General features: G+C 42.2%; 2 protein-coding genes across 2 annotated transcripts in view; one reads left to right on the top strand and one right to left on the bottom strand.

Moving 5' to 3' along the window:
- Window positions 1-1,063: 1,063 nt before the first annotated feature.
- On the bottom strand, window positions 1,064-11,519 carry CUNH2orf49 (chromosome unknown C2orf49 homolog). The gene is made up of 4 exons (XM_027386740.2): window positions 11,362-11,519; window positions 9,410-9,576; window positions 5,673-6,048; window positions 1,064-3,903 (listed from the first exon to the last, which is right to left on the bottom strand). Exons 1-4 carry the CDS (start codon window positions 11,458-11,460, stop codon window positions 3,847-3,849), a joined length of 699 nt encoding a protein of 232 aa, XP_027242541.1. The 5' UTR covers window positions 11,461-11,519; the 3' UTR covers window positions 1,064-3,846.
- Window positions 11,520-11,592: 73 nt separating this feature from the next.
- Tgfbrap1 (transforming growth factor beta receptor associated protein 1) overlaps window positions 11,593-17,617 on the top strand; it is a 52,751-nt gene continuing 46,726 nt past the window's right edge. The window contains exons 1-2 of the mRNA XM_027386738.2: window positions 11,593-11,891; window positions 13,199-13,396. The gene's annotated coding sequence lies outside the window, so the exon portion shown is untranslated. The remainder of the gene's footprint in view (window positions 11,892-13,198; window positions 13,397-17,617) is intronic.

Genomic DNA, 17,617 nt, shown 5'->3' on the forward strand with positions numbered 1-17,617 from the left:
TATGAGAGAGAGAGAGAGAGAGAGAGAGAGAGAGAGAGAGAGAGAGAGAGAGAGATGAGAGAGCGCACTTTGAGGTTTCACCAGACTCATGGCACTCCCAGTGTGCTCCTCCTGCCTCCTGTTTATACTTCAGAATTTGAGAACTCAGCTGCCCCTCCTGCTACCCAGTGCCTGCTTCTTTTCACTGTGCCATCATGCATTCTGACACACTGAAACTGTAAGCACAAAATAACTTGCTCTGGGCATAGTGTTTTATCACAGCTATAGAAAAGTAACTAAGACACAACCCAAAGCATAAAGTGTCCATGCATCTACACACAGAGTACTGGATAAACTAATGGTTCACTCCCTATCATTCCATGCTCACTGGCCTACCCTCTCCATGGAATCAGGAACTGAATCACCTTGCTCAAACCTAAGATACACAATACAGGCATTTTAAAATACATAGGAACACATCTTTATTTTTTATTTCACAATCAGGAAATCAAGTAAGTTATTAAGCAATGGAAAAGATTAAAGGCATTTCAGTTCACAAAACACACTGGTTTAAAAAAAAAATCAACCAAATGCAAGGTGAGTTTTGTTTTTGCTTTTTTCTTTTCTTTTTCTGGTTTAAAATTACCGGAATATTTTCCAAGTTACTTGATTTAGAACTTCAGTCTTCAAATACAGGGAACATTAAGATCCCAGCTAAGGAAATTAGTCATTTAAGCGAAGAGCTGTGCTCCTAGTACTCAGGAGGTATAAGCAAGAAGACTGGGTTGGAACCCACCTAGGAAAGCACCCCCCCTCCCCAGAGGGGAAATTAGCTGTTGACTTCAGATCATTCACCCTAAGTCTCTCAACCAAGTTTCTGCTTTGTCTCATTTATTTATTACTTAGGAATACGTAGGGATGCACATCTTCATGTCAATCAAGATGTCTCAAACATGACATAATTACCTGCCCTCTTGCTCACAACAGGTGACTGGGCTGGACTGTTTGAATGCAATGAATTTAATGCAGAGATTACGCTACACACAATGACACTTCCTGAATCAGTTTCTTCAGTCACATCAAGTAACAGGAATACCTTTCTATTTTATTTGTTTTGCAAATGATAAATCTGCTCAAGATAATTTTATTCAGTTTATTTAAATAAAGACAAGGCTACTTAAAAGACTATACATACAAAAACATACATTACAAGGTCAACCTTTTCTATAGTGAATTACAAAACTTACACAAGCATTTAGTAAAAGCACACTTAAAAACATGTTGACCAATGAGTAGCTCTCAACAATGCTCAAGTTCCACAGCAGTACCTAGAGGAAGCTCTAACACACAGGGATGGTTTAGTCTACTGGCAGTTTTACTTAATGTAAGTTTTTAAAGGTCATTGCTGTTGAATGAGTCTCTACATCGGTTTTAGAACTGTCTCTCAAATTTAAGTCAACCAAAATAGAATTTCAAATAAAAACTTCAATTCTGAAGAGTTTTAATACCAGCAAATACAGCCTCATGATAGTAGTGAGCCACTCTTCCAAGTGTCCGGCAGCTGTCTAGACTAATAAGGCTACTTTGGAAAGCTATGCTGCTGTAACAGCCTTTGAGAAGCAATGTAGTGCCCTGGTGCTGCAGGGTTCCAGCCTGCAGGACCCACACAGTGGTCTATTATCCCCCAGATGTAAGAAGGCTGGGGGTCAGACTACCTTCCCCCCCCTTAGTGAATGGAGTAAGGTCACAGACACAATACAACTTGCAAATCTAAGTCTGAAGCTGAGACCTAGAGAAGAAAAAAAGGAGAATGGGAAAGAGTAGGATGCACACAGGTAGGAGAAAAGAACAAGGCCGACTTGCTGATGGCAGATGTGGTGCCTCTTGTACCTCACAATCTACCCACTGATTCCAGTGCCATTCTTCTGCCCAACCCAGCAATCAGAGCAGCAGGCCTCGTTGGGCTACAGAATCAAAAGCAACAATACTAACCCTATGTGAGTGAGTGAAGTTACTCCAGAACTGCCCACCACCCACATTGAGCCCTTCTAACCTGCACAAACACCACTTCAGAACAAGACTCCCAAGCTGCTTCTACAGATTCCCAGTGCTTGGCACGCTTCATCACATGGAGGAAGCCAGCTCCATGATCCCGTTAGGAGGCACAGAGCTGTGACAGAGGGAGTACACAATACACAGTGCGTGGTTCAATGCTTCTCCACCTTGCAAACTCCAAACAGCTCAATAATATGCTGCTATGTGAGCGTAGATGCTGAGTGTTCATAGTATAGACTTCAATTTGAAGCAACAATGTTACACAGTTCAGCTGTTATTACCAACCTACTCTGTAAGTTAAACATACAAATTAAAAATTAATTTCACTGAGTAACTAAAAATAAGTTCCCACTGACTTAAAACTGTCAAATGGCTAACTCTCTCTTCAAAGAGAGAAATGCCGGTGGAAGCAGAAGGGCCAACTGAATATAAAATATAATGTGTCATTCTATCCTAAAAGGTGCACTTTTAAAATCTCCCTTGACAGTTACATATAGGAGCACAGTTCCCATCAACAATATTACTTAATCAGCCCTGCAGATAACAATATATTTAAAATCTTACAGTAGCATCAACAAGTCATGCAACATTTAATATGCATCAATTTTGTCTTTTATGTAAATTTAGTCTGGAAAAAAAAGAGCAGAACACTAAAAAACTACAGGGCTGATGTCTAAGAATAGTACTTACCTGCAAGGCTGAATTCTGTTTTGTAAGGCTAGTCAATAACTGATCTAAAACGCTTGTTTTAACAAATCAAAGAAAGGAGATGATCCTAAGGCCAACAAGGCAAACCACCAATCTCAAGATAATACATGGAAAAGGTATGAAGTATCTTTGCTCTTAGTTAGAAATATAAAGGAGGGAGTAGATCCTAGAAGTTATGAATGTAAAGCAAACAGTATGTTCTCACTCTCCTGCATTATACAAATGGATAATGCTACTTGCACAAAAATAAAAAGACTGTCAGTTAACCCTGCATGGGACAGCCCTACAGGAAGTTGTACTATAGCACAGGAACCTCGTTCATCGAGGAGTCTCCTTCTCAGCTGTACTCTACAGTGAATTCCAATTCCAGTGGCCTGACAATGACAACTGTCTACTCCACAGCATACCATAAGCACACCCACCACTGCCACATGTTCTAGACTTTTCTAATGTCTAGAATTGTCACACCCATCACCCCAGACTCTCTACTGTCAAGTACTACCTCTCACACGATCACCAGCTGGAAGACTTTGAAATCAGTCTCATTTTAAAAAGATAAAACTCACGAGAGAAGCTGACCTCACAATGAGACCTCAAGCCACATGAGAAAAGAGTAGGACCCCTGCACGACAGGGACATTCTAAAGACGCTTGAGCAGCTTCTGACATTGAGAGAGAAGTGACAGCAAGCCCTGACTTCCCTTTTGCCTTCCATGGGACAAAGTGGCACACGCAACTGAAGAGCAGAATGCTTTTCCAGCAACACCATCAACACACTTTTCTTGGTGAACCCTTCACAATACAGGTGGCAATATTTACCAGAATACTGTGAACTGCTATATGCTTCCGCTTGGGAAAAGCAATTTATAAAGGATGTGTACAAAGCTACATTAAAAAAAATTCTTCCTTAATTGGGCCATGAATGTCAAGACATTTTAAGGAAGGGAAAAGGGATGGAAGGAGGGGAGGAAAGGAAGGGAAAAGCTTAATTTTCCAAACCTATTTTAAACCAAGAAAATCCCACAGTGATCAGGACCTCTGTAAACACTGTGGACTCATCTGACAACTGTGGCTGCAGCTCTATTTACATTTCCGAGGCTTCCCTTCACGGCCATGTAACATGCTGTATCTTCCTCTTTGTTTCTGGAGGCTTCAGGGGATTCTGGAAGAGAGGAAGGAGAAGAACCAGTTTACAATGGCAGTGATGCCTCAGAGCAGCTCAGAGCAACAGGTACCTAGCCAAGGTTGGCTGCTACAGCTGCAGCAGTGCAAGAGCTCTGCTGCCACCTGGTGGGGATGGCACTCAGATTAAAAAGGAAGTCTTCTGGCTCACCACACACACACACACACACACACACACACACACACACACACACGCCCTGAACCCTATCCCACAAACAGCAGAACCAGAAACCACAGAAGTAGAGGGATAGGCCTCTCTTGGCTTTCTAGAAGCTCCTATGGTGATTCTAATGGGCAGAGCAAGTTTGGCTGCTGGAAACTTGCTTCTTCCCCACCTAGCCCACCTCCTTCAGTGGTATCACAGTCTAAACTTGGAGAGAAATGGTGACTAAATATTTACACTTCTAAATAAAATAATACCTATCTATATGCATCTGCATGTATATACAGAAGTCATAGCTATGTAAATATATATGCCTCTAAGGCTCGATCCTCATAGTAGTTCTATTTAGGATGTGGCTTATTCTGACTTCCATCCCACTTTCTCCTCTATCACACAAGGAGGTTAAAATAAGTATGGAGGCACACTGGTGTCCCATGTATGCCCTGTAATCAATGGACAGTTTGGCCACCTAACGGGAAGTCATGCACCTGTGACTTGTGTACAAAATCGCAGCACCCAGATGCTTAGATATGGCAGAGCACAATGTATGAGAGACTCCCCTCAGAATTCCTGTCCTTCCATGGTTACTTAATTTCATGTTTAATGTAAGTACAAAGATTCCAGGCTTAGGCCCAAACACTACTGCATAAATGTGCTGCTCCAGACACAAGGAGTATTTAGTTTTATTATTCCAAGACAGAAAGAGAAAATTTTAGGAAACCCACTTTTCTGCATTCATTTTACATAGAAAGAAATTCAGTGAACTTTCAAAAACAATAATCATTGTGGATTTTTAGATTCCAGGATTCAAATGTATGAGCAACGAGATATAAAAACCAGACTATTGCCCCACAGTGTTGGTGCACGCCGTTAGTGCCAGCACTGGGGAGGCAAATACAGGTGGATCTCTGTGAGTTCGAGGCCAGCCTGGTCTACAAGTGAGTTCCAGGACAGCCAGGAATACACACAGAGAAACCCTGTCCCAAAACAAAACAAAACAAACAAAACAAGGCAGACTACTGCAGAGTTCAATGACATCCGGGGCCACTGTAGATGGTCAAGTCAAGTGGTATCATGTGTGCTCTCTCCCTCCTAGGCAGTGATGAACCTTGGGGAGGGTGTGCCTGGCAGCACCCACACACCCAGAAATGGCACTTGCTAATCTACAGGGACCTCACCCTCTGCCCCTCACCTGGACTGGCCAGCAATACACACTGCACTGCTACTGACTGTCCCCACTGGAGTAGACAGAGAGGCTGCAGAGCCTGGCTAGGTGAGGGAACATCCTCTGATGGTCCCAGTGTACGGGTAGGACCACTAAGCCTTCCCTGCTGCAGGAACCAGTCTCAGGGTGACCTTTACATTATAGTAAGGAAAAGAGGTGTCAGCTTAACTATCAAAATTCCATGAAGGTTTCACATGGAGCCAAATTTTAAACTATACTGTTTTCAGATCATAACCCTCTAAATTTAGGACATAGGCCTGATTTTAGCACCCCAGCCCCAATAAAAGGCAGCAGGCACAGCCTAGGATTGCAGGGTGGGTGCTCAGTGCCAAGCTTAATATGGAAGTCATCCCACACTTACCGTGGCCTCTGCCTCTTCCTTAGGAGCAGCCCGCTTTAATTTCACAGGAGTAGTTCCAACGGGGGACAAAGGCGGCGACTTCACAGGACCTGAAGGACTTTTCCTATGTGTTAAGTCATGGTTCTGTTTAGTGTCATTATTATTGTGCTCCATCTTATTGTTCATAGGCAAATTGGAAAACAAAACTAGGGGTGAAACCCTTGAAGAGGAATTTGGTAATTTCCGAAAGGTATCCCGGTTAGAGCCTGTCTGGGTGGGAGGCTTGAGCCGGTCGTCTGCTCCGTTCTCCTTCTTTTTCACTTTGATGCTTGTGCTGGTTGAGCTCCCATCGAACACAATGAGGGGTCTTTTCCTTAATCCGTCTACAGCATTATTCCTGAAATCAGAGAGATGTTCTCTTAAAAAGCACCAGATGGGCTGGCAGATCTGTGTACTGCATTCAGTCAGAACAAGAAACAAGATTTATTGACCACACCATGGTAAAGGGAACTAGTGGAAATAAGACTTCCAGGCCCAAAGAAATAAGTTCCTTGCACTTGAAAGTATAAAATATTTATTTATAAGAAATTCTGTTATCTCTCATAAAACTATAATTATTTCTAAACTGCTGAATGAGATGCCCCTCATAGTCTTGGGAATCTGAATACTTGGTCCCCAGCAGGTGGTGCTGTTTGGGCAGATTGAGAGCTGTGGCCTTGCTAGAGGTGTATCTCAGTGGAAGAGGGCTATGACAATTCAAAGACTCTTGCCATTCCCAGCTGGTTCTCTACTTCCTGCTTGCAGTTCAAGATGTGAGCTCTCAACTGTCTGTAGACTGCTGCCATGACTCCCTGTCTTGGACTCATCCTTCTGAAACCATAAGCCTTTCTTTCTACAAACTGCCTTGAACTTGTTGTTTTATCAAACAGATAAAAAAGAAGTAGGTAATACAAATATTAATTAGTTCCACAATAAAAAAAAGAGCAGCTTATTCATACTGCTATCCTGACCATAATCAATTATTATTTTACAAAGAGATACTACCAAGACTCACTCCTACAGTGGCAGTTCACAAACAACAAAGCAAAACCCAACTGTAGACTCCAAGTGTCTCTAAGGTCTGGGCACTTTATAAATCAGTGATTAAAATATTTGTACAGTTTTAATCATGCCATTTGATGAGTCTTCATGCCCACTGGTTAATTAACTGGTGCACTTCATTGCTCCAAAGCACAGGCCTGAATATTTCAGGAAATTATGAATATTTGTGGATTCAAACACTTAAAAGCATAGAAACATAGAAAAACAAGGCATAGGAGATTTAAAAGAATAGCCAGCACTTTCAGTGAATGGGGCTTGTGGGGCTCAGTATTGGTCTGGATGAATGATGGGGGAGTGATGAGTGAAAGTGAAGATTGGGACTATAAAGATGCACAACAAAAGGTACAAAGCAGAAATACTCTATAAATCTGGTGTAAATTAAGTACATGGTGTTTATAGACCAAATTGGGCACGCTTATATTGTGAAGTACAGCCTTGATCTTCATTCAGGCATGGTGAGGCCTCCATGCACACCCTCACCTTAGGGCAGTTGCACCATCTGAGGGAAGGCATGCATTTAGTGTAGTATTTCTCAACCTTCCTAATGCTGTGGTCCTTTAATACAGTTTCTCACACTGTCGTGACCCTCAGCCATAATATTATTTTCATTGCTACTTCATAACTATAATTTTGCTTCTTTTAAGAACTGTGATGTAAATATCTGTGTTTTCCAAAGGTCTTATCGGAAAGTGTCCTTCGACTCCCAAAGGGGTCAAGACCCACAGGTTGAAAACCACTGCCTTAAAGACTTGTGCCACTGGAGTTTACTCTGCTTCCTGTGTGGGGCTTGAGATGTGAGCTCTCAGCTATTCCTACCACCATGCCTAGGGCTTGCTACAGTGTTTCCCCTGTGACGGTGATGGATTCTTAGCCTTCTGGAGTCATAAGCCAAATAAACTCCTCCTTCCATAACCTGCCCTGGTAATGGTGCTCTACCACAGCAACAGAAATGTAAACTAATATACTACCTGTCACCTTGAGCAAGTTACAGCATCCCTCCATATCAATTTCTCCCCAGAAAAAATAATGAACTCAACAAAACAGATGCTTCTAGATCCTTTCAACTATAATGTTCAGGTTCAAGATTCAAATTGTAAAATAAGTATGCATGCACAGCGGGATTGGGTTCATATGGTGCTGGCTATCAAGCCCAGACCTAGCACATTGTCTAGGCAAGTGTTCTATAACTGAGCTAAACTTTAACCCCCAAATTGAAAATTATTAAAAGAGTCAAAGATTTTTTCCAAACAATACCCAGGGACTGTCATACAAAGTTTAGCTTTGAAGGAAAGTATGAATAGCATTGAAAGTTTTGCTTATTACTAAGACAAGTGCTGGAATGTGCTGACAATACTGCTCAAATTTAAGAACCTAAACAAGTAAACAAAATGAAAGGTATATGTAACATTAATTCAGAGATTTGAAAGTTAAAACTAATGTGTAGCCTGTACTATCTCCTGCTCAAAGGCAAGACTACCTCTGTATTTCTTTTCCCAAAGACTAAGAGTACACATACATCCAACTACACACTTTCCAGTCACTTCAGTTAAGGGACTCACTAGGGATCAAAACTGATCAAGTTAGACTTACATGTTCCCTCTTCCTCCAGACTTCTAATCCTTCCCCTATTGTCTCTAGGGCATTGCCTATGACAGTGCATTATGTTGAGACAGCCCATGTGATCAATACCATCACTTGTTAGAGCAACACTCAAGGATCTTAAAATGCCATCCTCACGAGGTAGTCAGCAACATTCATTAATCAAATGTAATTTTCTTCTTAAAAATAATTCACTTGTTGTTTTTATGATAATTTTTCTGAAACTTAAAAATCTCTTAAGAATTAAAGGATAGTAACAGACTCTCGATTTCCATATCAGTCTTACCTGACTCATCTTTTTTCTCAAAAGTCAACAAATGCTTTTGGTTCTACCTACAAAATAATCTAGACCCTACTCCATCAAACTCCCTACTTTAGTCAAAACTACCATTTACAGCCTGGATTACAACACAGCCTTCTTTCTTAATCTAGTTCCCTGACACCATCCTTGCAACTCCCCCACCTTAAGTTACTTCTCCGTTCAGTAGAAAGGGTGACCCTGTTAAAACTCCAGGGGGTGGGGTCACCACCATCACGGCCTCAAAACCTCCTCGAAGCTTCTCATCTCAGACTAAAACCAAAATCCCCTCAGTCCACCAGTTCTACATGATCCCACAATCCCTACCATTCATTCAGAGTAGACGTTTTACCTCCATCTCTTTCCAGTCCTATGTCTGACACATGACAGGCACACTGCTGATCCAGGTTCTCAGACAGGGGAATAACAGACAAATCTCTACTTCTTACAGGTCTTTCTACTGGAATGTCACTCGGTAGTGAAGTAGTTGCTGGCCACTTTATCAAAAATTGCTATTACCTCTCCATGGGTTTACCTATTTCCATAGCATACGTTTAACTTGATTAAGTTTCTCTCAACTAAAACATGAAAGGGGTGTCAGTACTGTCCACTATAGCAACCACAGTACTAGGTGTTCAGTTAACAGTTGTTACCAAAGGAATGTCTGTCTCTCCAGTTTATCTGGTGGGGAAAAAAAACACAAAAACAAAACCCTTTACTCATGAAGCATTAGATGAAACCTAGCACCACGAGGAAGTACCTTTTGGTCTCAATTTTGACTTCATGCTGTTCTCTTTTCTTTTCCATCATCCTCCCCCATCTATTCTTTGGCAAATCCCTCTGAGGCAATGGGATGGCATGCTGGACGTAAAGGTCCGTGAGGTTGTCTTTGTTCACTCTTACATCGTTTTCAACAGTTATGTTCTTCTGTGGGAAAGGAAACAAAAAGTATCTCAAAACAAGATCTTTCATTTAAAAACTACCTATCTGCATAACATGGTCAAAAGCATTATGCTTAAACTATAAATCGATTTTCACAATCACATCCAATTAAGAGTCCTATAAGATATTATTAGATACTGTATTTAAGACCTATATTAACCTCTACAAATAATATGTTGTGCCTCATCTTAGCACACACTCCCTATAGAGAACTGCCTACAAATGTTAGCCAACTCTAATAGTAGAGGACAGCCACCACAATTCCCACAACCACTACCACCTCCTTAATCTAAATGAAAATGGGGCACTATTTGAGGAAAACAGATAAAAGCAAGTATATTACCCAATTCTCTCCTTAATCTACTTTGAGTATGCTCATCATGGTCATATTGGTGGGGTCAGATCTCAGTCTCCCACCCTGTGTTTTATTTCTCATGTTTCTTTATTCTGGTGGGTGGGTACTTGCTTTTGATGTTAGGGATTGAACCCAGGTCCGTAAGTATGCCAAGTACTGGCTTTACCATGGAGACCCCCAACTCCAACACACACACACACACACACACACACACACACACACACACACACACACAGAGTACCAGTACACCATGCCCCATCACATTTTTACCATTCAACTCATTGTCCAAACACCCATGCCTCAATCTCTTTCATTGCCCAATTTCCTCCCAACATCATTAAGTACAAGGCACAGGAAAAAACTGGAGAACTGTATGCTTTGTATAACTGAAAAATCAACGCCAGTTAACTAGTTTGACTATTTTTTTAAACCATTTTATTCCTCTTTCATATAGTATATTGCTGATTTTCCTCTTGAATTCACTCAGGGGTGAGAGGGCCCTGAAACCCTTGGACCGCATTCCCAGAGGACTTCATCTGCTTAGAAAGCACTGAATAGCTGGCTTGCTTCTAGCAGCAGTGCTTAAAGGTGTTGTCCTTGGGTCAACATCGAGAACTAGTTAAAATGCTGTTGCAGGGCACATGCGGAACCTACTTAATGAGAAACTAACGACCGAAACTGGTAAGTTTCAATAAGACCTCGATAATCCTGGTATGCTTAAAAGCTTGAGAACCACAGGTTAAAGGCCATCTTTAAAATAACGTATGGAGAATTTCAGTTAATTAGAGAAAGGTATGGTAGTTAAGAGGAAGAAAAACCACATGGAAAACAAAACGTGCCGTACAAAACCCCAGCGAAACTTTCAGCAATTTGAATAAAACGGATCACGTTTTTCTTTGGTTTGCCTAGTTTCTTAGGTCACACCACCTTGGAAAAAAACAAAAACAAACAAACCAAAACAAACAAACAAAACAAGCACACCGCCTGGAAAATCAGGCGCCTTAAGTTCTAAGGGTGACTCGGTCCAGATAACGATCTTAGGAAGTAAGCCCATCTCTCTGGGACTCGGTTTCAGGGTCTCTAAGGGAGGCGAAAAGCTGTGTAACCGACTTTCTCAGACGCTCTGGATCCAGCCCTGACTGCACCAGACTTCTCCCCTCCCTGTCTGTCCTCCTAGTGCCCGTCTTCTGCAGGCCGTTGCTCGCACAGAGGCAGCGGAGGTGGTCTGGGACGCCCTCTCCGAGTTATCGAGGACTTCCCGGGGATTCCAACCACTCTCTGGAGGTTTCCTTTGGGGATGCGAGCGAGGCAAGCCCCACCGGATCTGTGTGGGCGGGGAGCGGCCGCGAGCCTCCCGCAGGCCTGCCCGTCCTCCCGGCTGCCCGTCCGTCCTCAGTCGGGCCCGAACGCCCCACCTGCTCCAGAGTGAGGAGGAGGAACTCCTGGGACAGCAGCTCAGGATGCAGCAGCAGCTCCGAGTCCGTGCAGCTGCGACCGCCCACATCCCCCGCCATGGTCGTCGCCAGGAGACCCCGGCCGGCTACCCACAAGACACCGCGGCGGAAGCGTCGCGGAAGTGACATACGGGGGCGGGACTCCGGTGTCACTCGGCGCGCCCGAGACTTGATGCCTGCGGCTGAGGGTGGAGGGTGGGGCTGGCAGCCCTGGCTGACGCACCTGAGTCGAGAGGACAGACTAAGGATGCCAAGCTCAGGGGCGGCCGGGCCGGGCTGCGCCGGAAACACGGAAGGCGAAGCCACCCGAGCGGGCTGCCATTGGTCGCGCCTCCTGTGACGTCCCATGGCAGAAGCCGCAGGGATTCTTCGGACTGCTGGAGAGACAGAATCGACCTAGAGGGCGGATAGCCCTGACCCCGATTGGCATTGTCATGTCTGAAGTCATCCTCCTTTCGCTCGTTTATTGCCTAATCTCCCTTCTTCATAAAGTAAGCCCAATATGGCCAGGCCATAGAACCCATTCCCTGTAACTCCCGCACCTCGGACATAATAAGCATCAAGTATTGTTCCCTGTAACGATACTTTAAACCAAACAGCTCACATGCGGAAAAATAACAACCTGCAGAGAAAGTGGTAGCGACACAAGTCATTCCTCAGAACAGCCTGGTGTGGAACTAGAATGCTTGTTTCTCTGTTGAGGAAAACGAGGCATAGAAAGAGTAATTGGAGATCACAGACTGACCGTAGCCAAAAATCAAGTAATTTGCCTCTGCGCTTACTAATAACTACAATGAAGTAACAGTTTTTACTTTAAACAAAATATTGTAGGCATCAACTATGGACTAAGAGTTGTGAGAGAAATCTGTTTTCATCATTCATGGGAAAGACTTTAGCACATTTAAAAGTCGCACTTCATACTGTTTGGAGTGCATTTTTTTATCTTCCATAATATATTGTTTTATTGGAAACCGTTGCATTGTCTATGAAAAATATGAACAACTGGGAGGCTGCCAAAAATTAAAAAAGAGTACTGTGGAAGAAAGTGAGATGTTAAATTAGGAATGAGATAAAGCTGAGAGGCATCTTGCAAATATTTCTATTTGTTTATGTGATACTTTGGGGGTAGAAGCAATTTCAGAGTTGGGAGGAAAATTTAAAGTTGGTTCCTAAAAAAATATCCAATCTAACGCTTTTATTTTTGTGTCTGGGAAATAGATCTTAAAAAGATCTATTGACCTATCCTAAAATGAGCAATCCTAAAGCTGGGATGAATGTTGGAAGTAAGTGCCTTAGCTTTGTAATATTACCGAGCAATTCTATATTCAAATTAACTTTTCTATTGTCATATAATAATAAAACCAGCATAGGTGGCATCATTGTCTCCATTTCCTTCACTGGGAGGTCATCATGGTAGCTAAAGTAGCTGCTTTGCAGGGAACCTGTACTTGAAACTGAACCCAGTTTTCACTGCTGCACGGTCATTGGGTGATTTGGTCTCTCAGCCTGAGTTCCTTCTTCAGGAAACAGCTGAAGAGTGATTAAAATAGGGATAACACATGAGGTGTTTGTACTTGTGAAGCACTGAGTGATATTAGAAAGTTATTGGTCATAGACTGCAAAGAAGGGGAAAGGGGACCAGTTTTGGAGTGGCCAGCCATGGAATATAACCCCATTGCTACTTTCGCTGAGGACAGATACGTCCTCTACCTTATAGCTTCTTATCTACGAGATAAAATTATAATTGGCTCACAATGTTGTAAGGATTACACCTAAAGTATGTCAAACGCCTCTCCAGTTTCTTCCACCTGTTGTATCTGTTGATTGACATCATGGGAGAGACATAGCACGAAGGCAGTGTATGAAGCAGCAAGTCTGGAAATGTGGTCCCAAAAGCTTGCTCTACTCCTTATCTTTGTGGCTCTCTGGACCCATCACCCAAGCTGAAGCTTCAGACTTTTCATCTGAAAAAAAAAAAAAACAAAAACTGTGACAGGTAAGATCTGTCTTTTCTTTTTAACCCCTCCCAGTACCCAAAGCACTTCCTGGCTTAAACTAAATCCACTAGAACTATTCTAGGTTAAACTAAATCAGAAACCACAAGGTGGAAGAAACGGTAGTTTGAGACAAAAGGAAAAGATGAAGAGAGAACTGTAATGTGTTTCATACCCATCCTTTTCTACCCCCAAGGGAAAGAGGTTCTTGTTGACAATGTCTAATTATTCCTTCCTAGGCAGAACCTCTATAGAGTGGAGCTCTGGGGAGTTTACACTTTACCAACTGTATTTCATCAGAGTTTATCTTGGGCCAGTGAAAAAGCCCCAGAATGAGAATTTGGGGAGGGGGGATTTAAAAAAAAAAACTTTGGGTTCATACTTCAAATATGTCCAGGCAGAGGACTGCTTCAAGAAGATTTCAATCACATTACATGACAAAGCTACCAAAACCAAGCTCCCAGTCAAGAGCCAGGAACCAAAAGACTGAAAACCAGTTACCAGAGTGGAAAAAGACTACCTCAGGCTGTGAGGACCTGATGCCTCTGGTATCTCCTCTTGACATGTATGGTCTTTCCAATCTAGACACAGACCTGAGGAAAATCTACCATGCTGGTGAGAATATTGTCACTATAACATGGTGGGTACTTATTCATTGACATTCTGATTTAGTAATTCTAGAAAAACAGAGACAAAGCCAAGGGGAACCGACTAACAGCTCACCCGATGGTGGGTGAATACAGCAAGTTCCCTGTATTTCCATTTACTTCCTCACCAGGTTCACTAGTATGTATCATGTTGTAGTTAGTTGGCTCTCAGTAGGTTTTGGTTGCCAGGATGATGACACATGCCTTTAATCCTAGTACTTGGGAGGCTAAGATTGAGGCAAGTGTGGCTTACACAGTGAAACCTTGTCTCAAAACAAAAATAATAAATAAAAATGTTTGTGGATGATTAACTCAGGAGAAAAATATTCTCTAAGAACTTTGGGTATTAATTCTGTTTGTAGATAAAGTAATGCTTACGATACTGTGCCACAGGCCAGGCGTTGGCGCACGCCTTTAATCCCAGCACTCGGGAGGCAGAGGCAGGCTGATCTCTATGAGTTCGAGGCCAGCCTGGTCTCCAGAGCGCGTGCTAGGTTAGGCTCCAAAGCTACATAGAGAAACATTGTCTTGAAAAACCAAAAAAAAAAAAAAAAGATACTGTGCTATAAACATTTATTTATGTATTTATTTGGTCTATGGGTGGTTGGTTGTTTTTTTTTTTTGTTGTTGTTGTTGTTTTTGCCTGCATTTATGTTCATGTACTTTGTTTGTACTTGGTGCCCATGGAGGTCAGAATAGGACATTGGATTTCCTGAAACTGGAGTTACAGATGGTTGTAAGCTGCCATGTGGATTCTGGGAATGGAACCTAGATCCTCTGCTAGAATGGCTAGTGTTTGACTGCTGAGTTGTCTTCCTAGCTCATACCAATATGTGCTATTTGTCAGAAATATATCTGAGTTTAAGGCAAGGAGCTTCAAAATGAAGGTAACAGTTAATGAAGTAGTTAATATTCTGAACTTGTGGTTCTAGCTATTGGTATTTATAACACTATTATTGGTAATATTACTGTTTTTCATTCCTGAGTGTCTTAATGTGTACAGACACATTGATGAGTACTAGGTGGCTTCCCGACACCAGAGACATGTTTCTCAGAGTTCTGGAGTCTGGATGATCCAAGGTTCTGGAGAATTTGGCATCTAGTGAGACCATGACGTCTCACTGTGTCCTCATATGGACCATGGTAGAGGGGTAAAGGGTTCCACTTCTTTGATAATCCCACTCATGGGCTTTATCCTAAAGGTTTTGCCTCTTAATACTGTTATACTGGGGAATATACTTCTGCAGATATTTGGGGACACACATACATCTCAATCAAGGCACTTTTCTTACAGGTTACCTCTTTTTATCTTTAGCCCCCAGCACAGTGCTTGCCACACAGCAAGAACTATTAAGTTTGTGCTGGGTGATTCTTAGGCACTTGCTACTTGAGCTCCATTGTCACCAAGCACATTAATTTTTACTTTATGATTTGACTGGATAGGTTTTTCTTGTACATTATCTCCCTAATTTAGTGGTTTTCATAACAGTAAGCTCCTGGATACAGAGTCTGACTTAGTCTCTGGCCTAGCACTTGGCATGAAGTAGCTGCCCAGGAAGTAGTTAATTGAGTAATAACTGAAAATTTTATTTTGCTAGAGCTAAAGTACAAATATATGAATATGTGTAGATATCATTAAATGAGATAATATTATATAATAAAAGCTCTCAAAACATAGCATGCTATAAGTTATATTTACTTTTAAAATCATAAATGTAACTTTACTTAATATGATCTTTAAAAGTGATATCCAAATATGTTAGATGTTAGCTAGTCGTCAGTCATGTTAGATACATTCTTAAGAATGTATACAAGTTGGAGTCAGAGAATATTAGAATTAAACCCATCTGGGGTTAGTAACACTGCTGTGTGGTAAAGAGCATCTTCAACATGAACAGGTCCCCACTTTCTCCCAGCATCACTAGTAAGTGCCTTTTAAAGATACTTCAGTGCATTAATGATGAGCATTAAATCATCCATTTTTTTTAAAAAAAAAAAAACTGGCTAAGTGCTTCTGTATACAAGCAGATAGAACAGAGAGCTTGATAGAATTGGGTTACACAGCACAAGACAGAAGATACTAGTTTTGGAAGTGTTTGGCAACTATTGAAGCATGCAGTTGTATTTATGAAATGGGTCTTAGTCTTAGTCTTAGTCTTCTGTCAGAGCACTTCTTTTCACATCCTGTAAAATGTCATCATAGTGTTTGATATGGGCCCAGGGGGTTCTTTGGAGGGGACAGAGATGACTCAGCAGTTAAAAGTGCCTGCTGTTCCTAGAGAGGACCTGAGTTTGGTTCCCAACATCCACCTGACTCATGGCCATCTATAACTCCAGTTCCAGATCTGATGCCTTCTCCTGGCCTCTGTGTGCTCCTGTACTCATGTGATACACACACATGCAAGCAAAACACTCATACATAGAAAAGTGATTTTGAAAACATTCATTTGAAAACCATGACATCAAGTTTGTTTTTAAATGGACCCAACAGAAACAACGAGAAGACTTTAATTAGCTTATGAAGATATTTTTCAGTGCAGGCGTTACCTAAAGGTAGCTGTCATTTGTGATGTAGATGAATCAGTATGTCCCAAGAACAGATGTGCCAACAATAGAGCTTGCCACTTAAAAGAAAAACAAAAAACAAAAAACCTGTGGTAAGCCTTCTCGTAAAGAAAATACTTAGTTCTGTTTTACCTCTTTGGATACATGCATCTTCATTCCTGGATCATCTAGAGTGAAGTGTGAAGGTTGTTACATGAACTAATCAATAGAACTTAGTTTTTTGTTACAAACACACCTTGTTACTGAAGTCGGAGTTCTTTTTTTTTTTCTTTTTCTTTTTTTCTTTTGTTTTTTTTCGAGACAGGGTTTCTCTGTGACTTTGGAGCTGTTCTGGAACTCGCTCTAGGCTGGCCTTGAACTCACAGAGATCCGCCTGCCTCTGCCTCCCGAGTGCTGGGATTAAAGGCGTGCGTGACAACGCCCCGCGAAGTCGGAGTTCTTGCTCTGATCCTTACTAGCATGAGATTCAGGACAAGTTATTTACCTCTCTTTGCCTCAGTGAAATGGGAAAATGGACAGCACCAAACTGACGGTCTATAATGAGTCAGTAGAGGTTCCCTCAGAAGCTAGTCTTTCTATGCCTTCACCCCTACAGACCTTCCTCCTTTGAAACAAGACTACACTCTTGGGGCTTGGGGTGGCATCTTTCCTACAAAATCTGGGGACAGCGTCGTGGGGGAGGGAGACCCTAAGCCACCTCAATAGCGAGTTTTCAAGTCAGTAGAAATAACTGGAGAAACCTGTCTAGTTTGTTTGGTGTTGATAGCACTGATGACTCTGGAGGAGCGTTTTAACCCTTTATCAGGAAACTGGGTTTTGATTCTATGAGGAAGAAGGATTCTAGGATTCTTCACCAGGGCTTGGCACAAACGAGTGGCCATTGATGGACTGCCCTAAAAAGAAGTGGGTGGAATAGCCCCGGGACTCCCAGCTAGGACGGAAGAGCCTGCAAAGATGCTCCTCCTCTCCGGGATTTGCAGTCCTTCTGCCAGGACTAGCAGTGGGCCTGGG

Source organism: Cricetulus griseus (assembly GCF_003668045.3).
Source record: "Cricetulus griseus strain 17A/GY chromosome 1 unlocalized genomic scaffold, alternate assembly CriGri-PICRH-1.0 chr1_1, whole genome shotgun sequence".
Classification (NCBI taxonomy): Eukaryota; Metazoa; Chordata; class Mammalia; order Rodentia; family Cricetidae; genus Cricetulus; species Cricetulus griseus.

Coding starts and splice junctions, on each gene's coding strand:
- CUNH2orf49 (XM_027386740.2), bottom strand. CDS start 11,460: ATGGCGGGGGATGTGGGCGGTCGCAGCTGCACGGACTCGGAGCTGCTG. Junction 9,577..11,361: donor TCCTCCTCACTCTGGAGCAG/GTGGGGCGTTCG, acceptor CCTTTCCCACAG/AAGAACATAACTGTTGAAAA. Junction 6,049..9,409: donor GTCAAAATTGAGACCAAAAG/GTACTTCCTCGT, acceptor CTCTGATTTCAG/GAATAATGCTGTAGACGGAT.